Source organism: Phocoena phocoena, chromosome 2 (genome assembly GCF_963924675.1).
Source record: "Phocoena phocoena chromosome 2, mPhoPho1.1, whole genome shotgun sequence".
NCBI classification, from domain to species: domain Eukaryota; kingdom Metazoa; phylum Chordata; class Mammalia; order Artiodactyla; family Phocoenidae; genus Phocoena; species Phocoena phocoena.
This window is the reverse complement of record NC_089220.1, coordinates 12,207,206-12,220,964: the sequence shown is the minus strand read 5'-3', so window position 1 is coordinate 12,220,964 and position 13,759 is coordinate 12,207,206. Positions and strand designations below refer to the sequence as shown.

General features: G+C 41.3%; 1 protein-coding gene across 1 annotated transcript in view; it reads right to left on the bottom strand.

Moving 5' to 3' along the window:
- The window catches only part of CATSPERB (cation channel sperm associated auxiliary subunit beta), a 129,292-nt gene that overhangs the window by 38,687 nt on the left and 76,846 nt on the right, over positions 1-13,759 (bottom strand). Inside the window, exons 15-16 of the mRNA XM_065871639.1 lie at positions 9,755-9,894; positions 7,461-7,615 (exon numbers count right to left, since the gene is read on the bottom strand). Of these exons, the coding sequence (XP_065727711.1) occupies positions 7,461-7,615; positions 9,755-9,894 (295 nt within the window). The remainder of the gene's footprint in view (positions 1-7,460; positions 7,616-9,754; positions 9,895-13,759) is intronic.

Here is a 13,759-nt window from a genome sequence, read left to right as displayed (position 1 = left end):
GGTTGAGAGTCCGCCTGCTGATGCAGGGGACGCGGGTTCGTGTCCCGGTCCGGGAGGATCCCACATGCCGCGGAGCGGCTGGGCCCGTGAGCCATGGCCGCTGAGCCTGCGTGTCCAGAGTCCGTGCTCCGCAACGGGAGAGGCCACAGCAGTGAGAGGCCCGCGTACCACAGAAAAAAAAAAAAAAAAAAGACAGAGATTGGCTAAAAAAAAGCCCACAAAACCTATATATGTTTTTTTATGAGAGATACATAAGGAAGGTGGCAGTAAAAGGATCAAAATCATATACTAGACAAATATTACCCAAAGAAGGCTAGTGCAACTATATGAATAACAGATTAAAAACAACAAAAATAAAACAAAAACCATGGTAACAACAAAAAGATAATCTGATTAAAAAGTGAGCAAAGGACTTAATTAGACATTTCTACAAAGAAGATATACAGATGGCCAATAAGCACATTAAAAGATGCTCAACATCACTAATAATTAGAGAAATGGAAATCAAAACCACAAGATATCATTAGAATGGCTATTATAAAATTTAAAAATAGAGAATAACAAATGTTGGCAAAGATGTGGAGAAATTAGAACCCTTGTACATTGGTGGGAATACAAAATGGTGCATCTGCTGTGGAAAATGGTACGGAATTTCCTCAAAATATTAACCATAGAATTACCATATGATATAGCAATTCCACTCCTTGGTATACCCAAAATAACTGAAAGTATGGTCTCGGAGAGATAGCTGTACACCCATGTTCATAACGACATTATTCAGAATAGCCAAAAAGTAGAAGCAACTCATGCCCATCAATAGAGGAATGGATAAGCAAAATGTGGCATATGCATACAACAGAATATTATCGTCTTAAAAATGAAGGAAATTCTGTCACATGGATGAACTTTAAGGACAGTATGCTAATTGAAATAAGCCAGTCTCAAAAGGTATGTACTGTATGATTCCACCTATGTAACTGACCTAGGTGTATCCACAATTGTTCATAGTCAAATTCACAGAGACAGAAAGTAGAACAGAGGTTGCCAGAGGCTGTGGGGAGAGGGGAATGGGGAATGAACTGTTTAGTGGGCACAGAGTTTCAGTTGGGGAAGATAAGATAATTCTGGAGATGGATAGTGGCAATGGTTGTACAACCATGTGAATATACTTAATGTCACAGAACTGCACTCTTAAAAATGGTTAAAATGGTAAATTTTATGTTATGTATATTTTACTACAACCAAAGTACTATAATGCAAAAAAGCATTATAAATATAAAAATAATAATTAAATACCAATAAAATGTTCAACTCATCAAGAAGATGTAACAATTCTAAACTTATATGTATATAATAACAGACTCAAAATATATAAGGCAAAATTGACAGAACTATAAAAGAAACTGACAAATTCAATATCACATCAGAAAATTTTAACATAACTCAATAATTGATAGGTCACACAGAAAAAAAATCAGTAAGGATACAGAAGATTGAAAAATCACAATTAACAAGATTAATCTAACAAATAAATACTAACATTGCACTCAACAATGTATGAAATGTATAAACATAGATAATACACAATGACCAAGATAGGTTTATTCCATGACTTCAAGTCTGGTTCAGCATTAAATCCATAATATAATTTACAACATTAAGTAAAAAGTTAAAGGAAAAATATCTATAGATAAGCTCAATAGATATAGAAGAAACATTTAAAAACAAAAATAAAGCACCTGTTAAACTGAAAAAAAAGGTAACTGTCTATAAATGAAAAAGAGTTTTAAAAATTTATGGAAAGGATAATCCGTGATGGCGAAATGTTTAAAACATTCTTTTAAAAGTCAGAAACAAGGAAGCCCACTGTTATGGTCTGAATGTCTGTATCCCTCTAAAATTCCTATGTTGAAAACCTAAAGCCCAAAGTGATGGTATTCAGAGATGAGGCTTTTGGGAGGTGATTTAGGTCATGAGGGTGAAGGCTTTGTGAATCAGTTTACTACCCTTACAAAAGGGGCTCCAGGGCTTCCCTGGTGGCGCAGTGGTTGGGAGTCCGCCTGCAGATGCAGGGGACACGGGTTCGTGCCCCGGTCCGGGAAGATCCCACATGCCGTGGAGCGGCTGGGCCCGTGAGCCGTGGCCGCTGAGCCTGCGCGTCCGGAGCCTGTACTCCGCAACGGGAGAGGCCACAACAGTGAGAGGCCCGCGTACTGAAAAAAACAAAAAAACAACAAAAACAAAACAAAACAAAAAAAAAGGGGGCTCCAGAGCAATCCCCTGCCCCCTTCAACTATGCAAGGACAGGGCAAGAAGTTGGCAGTCTACAACCAGAAGAGAGCCTGCACAGAACCCAACCATGCTGGCACCCTAATCTTAGACTTCCAGTCTTCAGAACTATGAGAAATACATTTCTGTTGTTTATAAGCCACCCAGTCTTTGATATTTGATTACAGCAGCCTGAACGGACTGACACCACTATCTTCATTTCTATTTAATGAGCTCCTAGATACTGTGACAGAAAAAAAAAAGTATAATATGCTAAGAAATGTTAAAGAAACAAATTATTTGCAGGTGATGTGATTATCTGCTTAGAAAAATGTTTACCTCTACTCAGAAAATCCAAAAGAATATATAGAAAAAGTACTGGAATCATCAAAAGAATGTAGCAAATTTGAAACATTTAAGATTACTGCACAAGGGCTTCCCTGGAGACACAGTGGTTGAGAATCCACCTGCCAGTGCAGGGGACACGGGTTTGAGCCCTGGTCCGGGAAGATACCACATGCTGCGGAGCAACTAAGCCCGTGCGCCACAACTACTGAGCCTGTGCTCTAGAGCCCGTGAGCCACAACTACTGAGCTCGCATGCTGCAACTACTGAAGCCCGCATGCCTAAAGCCCATGCTGTGCAACAAGAGAAGCCACCACAATGAGAAGCCCGCGCACCACAGTGAAGAGTACCCCCGCTCACCGCAATCAGAGAAAGCCCGTGCACAGCAACGAAGACCCAATGCAGCCCAAAATAAATGAACAAAATAATTAAAAAAAAAAAGATTGTTACACAAAAGTCAATTACAAGACATCTGCTTTTGCTTTCAATGCAGAAAGAAGCAACCCAACAAGAAACAAAACAGATAAATCACTAAGTCATCATTTTCCTTAAGCCATCAGATATTAAAGTCACAAGATAACCAACTAACCTGAAATCCAAGGGAACAAGCCATTCCGAGGAGAATCTGAACAAAGGAACAGTCTCACTTATGGAAGAGCATGAGAGGGAAAAACGGTGCTGGCACAAAAGAAGCAAGTAAGAAATAGCTAAAATTGTAAAAAACTGTCAAAGGCCAAGTATGTGCTGCTATGTGAGTCTGGAAATGCTGGGGCACCTTTCAAAATGGAGTCTGCACTCACTTGCAAGCTCCTTCCCATGGGTTTCCCTGGACGCTCAGGAGAAAGACTGGGGCAGGGAATAGACCAGACAGTCCCTGCTGGTGGTGCAGGCATCAAGGGAGTGCGGGAGAGGTCACTGTGGGGAGTGGGTGGAGAGGATGGGAGCAAGCATCACTCGCTTCCCTGAACCTTCTTTCATAAAAAGCAAAAACCTTAAGCTACAGGAGGTTGGGCATTCAACAGTTGCACACAGGTCTCAAAAGAGGTGATCCATGCTGGGGGGAAGTGCTTGGGGGGTGCTGGCACTGAAGCCCTGGCTCCCTCCTCCCTCTTATCCCCTACACAGCAGAAGCTTGAAGCTACTGAGAGAGAGGAAGCAAAGCCACCCATCACTGGGGCACAGGCAAAGACACATTATGGATAAGGGAAGCGAAAATGATAACTATCCTTATGGAGAGTCAGGGAGCTGTCTTGGGCCTAAAATTCTAGGAGGACAAATAGAGTTATCCTGCTGCAAGAGGAATCAGAAATCTCCACCTAAGATCTAACTGCAGGTACAAGGCAGACTTTGGCTGCAAGAGGTAATTTTTATTAACAGGTTGCTGTGCGTTTTTTTCTTAATGGAACTTGACAAGCTGAATCTAACATTTAAATGCGAGAACAAAGGCCAAGAAAATCCAAGAGGGGGTGCTATTCATAGGAGTTACCTGGTTAGAGAAATTTTGCCAAATACAGCAATGAAGGAGAAGAGAGACAGAGACAGATCGATGTACATGTGGAACTAGGATATATCACAGGGGTGACACTGCAGATCAGGGGGAAAGATGGGTCTTGTTTGCACAATTGGTTATCTATATATATAAAAAAAGAAAGAAATCAGATTCCCACTTCATACTACACTCAACATCAATTCTAGACAGATTAAAAACTTAAAAATACAAAGCAAAAGTTAAAAACTACAAGGCAAAATAGGAGAATAGCTAAATAGATTGTGGTATATGAGTGAATACAGATGCATACATCAATACAAAATCTTTTTTTTTTTTTTTTTTTGCGGTACGTGGGCCTCTCATTGTTGTGGCCTCTACTGTTGCGGAGCACAGGCTCCGGATGCACAGGCTCAGCAGCCATGGTTCACGGGCCCAGGTGCTCCGCAGCATGTGGGATGTTCCCAGGCCAGTGCACGAACCCGTGTCCCCTGCATCGGCAGGTGGACTCTCAACCACTGTGCCACCAGGGAAGCCCAATACCAAATCATTTTTAAAGCATATGGGATAATTTTAAAAAAGCATAAGGTTGTATGAAAAAGGCAAGTCACAGGAAAAGGTATACATTGCTAAGTAACACATCTGGCAAAACTAAACTATATATATGTACATATATATATATATATATATATATTTTTTTTTTTTTTTTTTTTTCTGGTACGCGGGCCTCTCACTATTGTGGCCTCTCCCATTGCGGAGCACAGGCTCCGGACACGCAGACTCAGCGGCCATGGCTCACGGGCCCAGCCGCTCCGCGGCATGTGGGATCTTCCCAGACCAGGGCACGAACCCGTGTCCCCTGCATCGGCAGGCGGACTCTCAACCACTGTGCCACCAGGGAAGCCCTAAACAATATATTTTGATACACATATATGTTAAAGTTATAGAGAAACATTCTTAAAATGTTTACACAAAATTCAAGGTAATGCTTATTTCTGAGGAGGCAGAGTGTTGGGGCGGGGAAGAGGCAGCAAAGCAAAGGAAAACTACACAGAAGCACAGCTGGAAGGTTGCAGGGACCCCAAAAGAGTGGAAGACTTCCAGAGGCCCAGAGGTGACGGGGGCAGTTGTCTCCAGGTAGAAGTGTCACCCCCATCAGCAGAGCTCTTGTCCCTTTATCTCACCTCCATTTTCTCACCCAAACTCCAGAAGGGGCTGGAAACCATCAGCTATGAGGGAGGGGGGATATGAATCTAAAAATAATAAGAATGAGGAAATTCTCCACCTCCCCACATTCCAGGCTCCCCAGGCTGGGTCTGGCTAAAACAGGGGCCGGAAAACAAACTTAAATTGGATGAGGGTTTGAAGTTTCTTAAGACACTGGGCAGGAACGGAGAGTCATGTGGTAATTGACTGACTTAGATTTTTTAAGCTAAGGAAATATTTATTTACTCTCTAAGGGAAAAGCTATGGGACTTGCTGATACTTCATCTAGAGGCAGAAAGGAAATAGGTCCACAGAGGTGGTCTGAAGAGACAGGAGGAAAAAAAAGTTGATATCCAGCTGATTCAGTAAACAAATTACACATAATTGATCTGGTTACTCACCTAATTTGAAGCCTTCAATGCTTCCCCCTCCCTTAGAATAACATCCACATTCCCTACTGGGACTCAGAAGGCCCCACCTGACCTGGTCTCGAATGACTTTTCTCCTTGGCTCACAACACTGAAGTCACTCTGGTTTTTCTTGGGTTTCTCAAGCACACATCATGCTCCTTTTGGCCTGGGGGCCTTTTCCACGCTGTGCTCTCAGGCTGGAACCTTCCCCCCACCCAATCCCCTTCCTTCATCCTCATTTTCCTGATCTCATCATAAGCATCACTGCCTCTGGGAAACCTTCCAAGATCCTCCAAATAAGGGCTCAACCCCCAGGAACTCACTCTCTCAATGCTCCATGCTCCTCTGTTGCAGACTTATATCAACAGCAATTACACAACCGTCTATGTCCTGTGCTAGAATACAAGTTCCAGGAGTACATGGGTTTGAACATCTTCCTCACTCTCCATCACAGCACCTTCCAGAGTGCCTTGTTAAATAACTATTTGTGGAAGAGAAGAATGAAGGGTTCACCCTGCTTCACCTCCTGACTATCTAGATATCTGCCTTTGGCCCACAGCTGACCTCATAACTTCGGCTTCCACGTCCTTGACCTTCCTGCTTGAAGTCCCACTTGCTTCCAGTTCCCTGATCCTGGCTCTTTGCTCCCATTTCCTTCCTTGGAGATGCTCATTCTCTAGTTTCTGGGCAAGTGGAGCACAGTTATTGAATTTGATCACAGAACGTGCTATGCTGGTTTTCAACTATTCTGATCCTTTAGAGAATTATCATATGCTTTTAAAAATAATTAGGATATAAGAAATTGATATTAATGTTGAGATGATGTTAATCATATGTTAATTTTAAAGAGTGATTCTCTATGTTTTCTACAAGGACATACCTATGTAAACATGCACTAACTGATCTGGAATATCACACATCCAAAAGCCATCAAAAACAAATAGTTCTAGGTGATCACAGATACTTTTCTCAGAGGCTGAAGATGCTACAGTCTTTGTGGAAGAAAACCCTAATGCCAGCATTTGCTATATTATGTTTGATTCTTGTCCCCATCTCTACCTCTGAGTGAGCTGTCCTGTAGAGCTGGAGTTGTTGGCTATGGGACAAGATCCTAGTTGACAGCCCAAAGCATGTATAATAGACAGATTTCAACCTGGTGGAACAGGGCTCACCACTTTGGAGATAGGTGAGTTTCTGGTAATCTGAAACTGTTTCTTTTCTGGTTGTTAGATGTGGGAGTGAGGGGTTATAGAATTTATATTGTTTTTCAAAGAAAGATTTTAGGCCTTAAAGGCAGCTTTCAGGGTCCCTGGCTCTTGCCAACATCTTCGAAGTAAGCGTTCCTCAGAACTCTGCATACCTTGCCATGCGGTATTTCATGCAGAATGGCCTCCTCTACGTTAGATGTGCTTGTCTTTAGGACATATGACAACTGCCATGGGAGTGAACTCAGAGGATAAGCAGTATCCACTGTAGCCCAGACATTTTTGATACTCAGGACGACAAACACACATTTCTTTAGCTTGGCCAGATGGTGCTGACAAAACTGGCCCCATGTTTCTCAAACTGGGGCATCGTGCGAGGCATCTTAGAGTCTATAAGTAAATGTATTTGGCCTTGCGAGGTGTCCAAAAAAAGACTTACTCTCCTTGACTAGGAAAATTACTCCAAAAGATAGGCTCAAATTTTAGAATATCAATACTGGTGTGCAATCTAAGTACAATGTGAAGATAATCAGCACCTACCTGGAGCGTATCAATTTTCCAAGGTGAATGTCATTGAATTTCTTGGTGTATATACTTTCCTTCGGTTCATTCTCGGGCACGTAGGCATAAAAGATCATTTCATTTAAGGTGATATACTGTGGAGCAAGGACAGTCTCAAAGCCCATGTCAGGAGCCTGGAACATGAAAAAAGAAAGTATTGAATTTAAATGAGTTTATATTTCCATTATGGCAAAACGAAAATAAGATTTGCTTCCAGTTCACATCAAAACAATACTGCTTTGCTTATCAATAGGAGGAATATTTCAACACATTCTGTCTGAATATCCATGCATGTGCAAGGGAAAACACACTTTTCTGTTGAGGAGAAGAAATTCTGAGAAGTAAAGTTCAGTTTAAGATTCCCATGTAGAAGGCTGCAGTGGGAGATGTGAATGTCTTGTCTTGTGTGTGTGGGAGGAGTCTGGAGGTGCAGATTCTAGAATTCAGTTCCTATTTGGAGTTTTCTGTAAGCAAGGGGCAGGGAAGAACCTCTCGTCACTTGAGAGCTGCCCCCCACCCCCCGCAATCTCACGCTGGTGACTCTGCACAGCTGCCACTGAGTCCCCAACACTGGTGGTTCACAAGGCTTTCCCTCACTGTCAACACGGGCACCTTTGGACCAGATTTCTGACCCGCAGGTCTTCTTTCCAACACACCCTTCTCTGATCCTGATCTTGTCCAGATTTGGGAACTTGCAGGGGTGAGAAGACAGGTAGGGACCAGCCCCCAGGGGGATGCTGGAGTCGCCCTTGTTGCTATGACAGGAGGAGGGATGGTAGATGGTACAGACCGGTTGGGACGCCACCATCAAGTCGTGCCTTCCAGACCCATTTTCTGTCATGCCTTTTCCTCTGGCCTCTAAAAGTTGGGAACCCACGGAGAAGAGAGAGTGGGAAACAGATGCCAGGAGAATACATGTGGGACTGAACAGATGGCTTAAGGAGCCTTGAAAATTACTGACAATGCTTTAAGGGTTCTGCATGACACTCTAGACTGGGAGTGGCAAGAACATCCCATGAAAAGAATGTGCAAGTCCAGGGAGAGGCCGCAAAATGACTGAAAGCTTGCTGCCTGATTCGATGTCTGATTCCAGTGACTACCCAGTGATGTGTGTAATTTGGGGTGAATTATTTAGCCTCCCTGCACTTCACTTTCCTTATGGGTAAATAATTGTTATAAAGATTAAGTGTTCATGACAGTGCCTGGCACCTAGTCGGAGCCACATAAGGTCTAGGGATCGTTTGTATCCAGAGACAATACATGTATAGTTTGTTTTGGGAGAGGGAGGTCATAATATTGAGCGTAAGCTCCTTGAACTCACTCGCCCTGAGTATAAAAACCTCCACTGCTTTTGATTTAATAATTTAGACTTTCACATAAGAGGACTAAGACATTTCCTACAAATTGTGAACTTAGTGAAAATTGAGGTAACTGCTTTTGTGGGTAGTGCCACCCTCCTGCTCACGTGATCTGATTTAATTCTATGCAGAGCCACACAACAGACGGGCAAATAAATACACAAGGAGTCATGTGATGGCATCCTACTGTCACTAGAAAGTTCCACTTTACTCTCTAAAAATATCTTGAACAGACAGGGAAGTTAAAACACCATGTTCTGAACCGCAGTTAAAACAGAGTCCTCCTTGAGTCCTCCTTTATTCTGTTTCCTTTAAGCCAAAGGGCAGGTTTTATTAAGTCCCAGTCAAAAAATATGTTTGATTCTTTGCTGATACATTGATGAAAATTCATTATTAATTATTATTAATTCATGATTATGTGCCCCGTGATGAGTTCTTAGGCATATATACCTTCAAAAGTGGCACATTATACATTAAAATTATTAGAAAAATCTGCATGAAGTATCTTCTGTGACACACATAACACCTTCCTCTGTTAGCATTAGAAAAGGAAGAAACAAGGGGGCAGGGTTAATATGAAAGAAGAAAGGTCAAATATTGGGAAAAAACAGAACTCATGTTTCTTCAAGGTCAACCTTGAGAGGCAGAGTCAAACCCACCATGGATCTGGGTTGGATCTAGCTTAGAATATCTGGTGGTTTGCTGTGAAGACATTTATATGAACATATTCTGGGTGGATATAAATCTATATAGCTCTGTATGTGACTTGAAAGATTTTGGAGATGTTCCCTGATATATGGAGGTTTTTCCTTTAGTTAAATAGAGCAAAGAGCATTAATAAGAGTTTGTAAGGAAAACACTTTCCCATTTCCATTTAAAACAAGACAAACTGTTTCAATGCATTATATCACTGACCTGTCCAAAAATACCTTTAGAATTTCCAACGGCAGCTTCAAAATGATCCGGAGTCAGTTTATGTATGAATCCCATGTGGTCATAGTATAATGTGAAAATTTTATCAGAAATAGATCCAATTTTACTATATCTTCCTAACCCTGTTAGGAAAGGAACAGACATCTCTTGATATTGATACGATACAACTAGAGAACTTTAAAAGCTATACCTTATAAAAACTCTATTTAAACTAAGAGGTGGGAGAAGGGCTCTGAGACTCCAGAATTAGCAAAATTCATGTTAGTCTTTGGTAAGTCCCTGGAAAGTCTTTTTCAAGCTCCGTTTCATTACAGAACCTGTTCGCTGAAGTAGGTGAAGGACAGAGTGAGGGGGTGTCTAGAAGTATAGAGGAAAAAAGGTTAGCTCCTCCGGCGGTGGGTTCTCTTCCTAACACTGAAATCAGACTCCTGAGTAGATAGAAGGCAGTGAGGAAATAACCCTTGGGGAGGCAAGGGGGAATTATCAGTAGAGACCACAGGGTCATTAGCTATACTAGGATTAATATGTTGAACCAAACTTGGTGTTTTGCATTTCTCTTGTGTCTTAGGGCAACATATTGAGACGAACTGGTAGTCATCTGGTGACGCAGCAACATTCACTGAACCAAACACTGATCCAGACAAAGAAAGTGTCCCCTCTCCTGGATGGAGGATGGAGACAGAGTGAACGCTGTGGTTTCAGGATGAGAAAGGTTGATTGCCAACCCCTCCCCCCACCAAGCTCCCTAATCCTCCCTAGTTTCTCCTGTCCTGACCCCTAAACACTGGAGTGCCCCAGGACTCAGTTCTTAGATATTTTCTACCATTATCTCTGGAGATCTCATCCAGTTCCAGGATTTTACTTTATTTTTTAAAATTAATTTTTATTGGAGTATAGTTGCTTTACAACGTTGTGTTAGTTTCTGCTGTACAGCAAAGTGAATCAGCTATACGTATACATATATCCCCTCTTTTCTGGATTTCCTTCCCATTTAGGTCGCCACAGAGTACCGAGTAGAGTTCCCTGTGCTATACAGGAGGTTCTCATTAGTTATCTATTTTATATGTAGCAGTATATATATGTCAATCCCAATTTCCCAGTTCATCCCACCTCCCCTTCCCCCCTTGGTATCCATATATTTGTTCTCTATGTCTGTGTCTCTATTTCTGCTTTCAGGATTTTAAATCCATTTTTATGTGGATGATCCCCAAATTTAAACCTCCCATCTCATTCTCTTCCCTGAACTCCAGACTTATCTAACTGCCTAATGACATCTCCATATGCATGTCAGCCAAGCATCTCACATGGAACTCATCCCAAACTGAACTCCCAATCCTCACATAAACCTCCTCCATCCTCAGCCTTCCTCATTTCCAGGAAGGGCAACTGTGTTATTCCTGCTGCTCAGTCCAAAAACCATACAGCCATTCTTAATTCCTCTCTTCCTCTCACACCCTGTGTCTAATCCATCAGCAAATCCTACTGACGTTAGCCTCAAAATATATATAGAACCCAGCCACATCTCACCACAATCGCCCTGGACAAGCCAATATATATATTTATTTATTGTGAAATTTAGAACGATGAATTAGCTCATGCAATTATGGAGGCTGAGAAGTTCTATGATCTGCTGTCTGTAAGGTAGAGAACCAAAGGCCCAAGCACCAGGGGAGCTGATGGTGTAACTCCCAGCTGAAGCCCAAAGGCCTGAGAACTGGGTTTGTGGGGTGGGAGGGCAGGAGAAGACTGATGATGTCCGAGCTCAAGCTGGCGGGCAAGAAGCAAAAGGGGTGAATTCCTCTTGCCTCCACCTTTTTGTTCTACTTAGGCCCTTAAGAGATTGGATGATGCCCACCCATACTGAGGAGGACAGTCTATGGATTCAAATGTTAATCTCACCCAGATACACCCTCACGGCCACACACAGAAATAATGTTTAATCTGGGCACCCCTTGGCCCAGTCAAGCTGACACATAAAATTAACCATTACAATTGTTAAGGTTCAATATGCCATATTTCATCTAACGTAAGATACACTTTTTTTTCTTCACATTTCCACATCTTGGAAATGGAGATATTTTATAATTGATCTGTCTTATAACCATTGTCCACTAGGTGGCACTCACGTCATAATGGTCAATTGGCTACACATGTATGTATTATTATACTTTGTCTCCGCTCTTTATACTGTCATCACTTTACTGAATCACTGGTATAATACATGTGGAGCTTTAATGCTGCTTAAAATGCCTTAAAATATTACATTATAATCTGGTACTGAAACAAAATTATTATGGGTTCAGCAAGAGAGAAGAACAAAGCAGGGCATAGATTTATCAACAAAGCAAAAGTCGCTAAAGAATTACCACACTGCCACATTTTCTTGTAGAACAATCACCAAGTATTTTATAAGACCTAAGAAAAAAGAAACCTACAAGTAGATGAAATTACATTATGTTTTACTATGGAGATACACATGAAATTATTGAACGCTGGGGAAATGTCAGCACAATCCATGCATCATCCACGATCACTGTTAAAAGTGTTAAAGTTTAATTGGAAGAGTTTTTCCTTTCTTTGTGTTAATAGAACAAAGTGCGTCTTACACGCAATGAAGCTCACATTTGATGAAATATGTTTACAACATTCTTCTGTTGGTTTTGCATATGAACAACTAGTTGAGTTGGTTCTTAGGTAATATTTTTCTCTGAAAGTTCTTTAAAAGAATATGTGATATTCGTTGTTGTAGCAGAAAAATCCAAGGCTGGCTTGATTTTTTGGCGTGCTTTAAAAATTTTTTTTTTTCTTGGCTGCATTTGATCTTCATTGCTGTGCACGGGCTTTCTCTAGTTGCAGCGAGTGTAGGCTCTTCTTCGTTTGTGATGTGCGGGCTTCTCACTGTGGTGGCTTCTCTTGTTGCAGAGCATGGGCTCAGTAGTTGTGGCTCATGGGCCCTACAACGTGCAGACTTCAGTAGTTGTGGTGCACGGGCTCCAGAGCACAGGCTCAGTAGTTGTGGCACACGGGCTTAGTTGCTCAGCGGCATGTGGGATCTTCCCAGACCAGGACTCAAACCTGTGTCCCCTGCATTGGGAGGCGGATTCTTAACCACTGTGCCACCAGGGAAGTCCCTGGCTTTACATTTTCTATTTCAAATAATTCAGAAGTGTTTTTGCTTTTATTATTGGTTTTGCTTTTAGTTAAAAAAATTAATGTTTTATCAATTTTGGTTTCCTTTATTCTTCCTATTTTCAGTATTTATACATCCATTCATTCATATCAGAGGGCTACAATGTGCCAGGAAGAGAAATACAGAGCCACCACCTTTGTTCATCACTGAAAATCCCTACCACTTGCAATTTCTCAATCTTTAGCATCTATATTTGTCATCAGAGATTCTTTCTAATTATTTATTCATTCTATATGTGGACATGTTTCTATAGTTTATATCTATAATTTTTAATAATTTATATTGCCAATTTAGTTTAGTTTTCTGAGGTATTAAATATTTTTACTATTTTCAAAGTAATCTTGCTTAGTCTATGTTGACTTCTGTTTCATAATATGTGTTTATTCTCTATTTGCCCATTCCCCTGGATCCATTCTCAGACTTCCTCTTCCCTGTTTGGTGCACTGAAAGGCTCACCCCTGTGTATTTCAATACTTCCACTCTGTTTCCAGCTGGATTCTGAATGGGTTTGGCCAGTGAAAGGCACTAGCAGGAGATAATAACAAGGGAAGGAAAGAGAAGTCTGTCTATCTATCAATCTATCTATCATCTATTTATTTGCATTACCCATTTAACTAAAGGAATTGTAATGGCTTTCTTCCATTGCTAGTCTCTGGGTATTTTAATATTATTATTGGTTCCTTTAACTCTGTACATCATTCTGCAAATAATTCCCTTATAAAGGCTCTTCAGGTGAAACACTTGAGTGGTATTAGATTCTTGCCAGGATTATTACTGATACAGTATTTTTTTTTTTT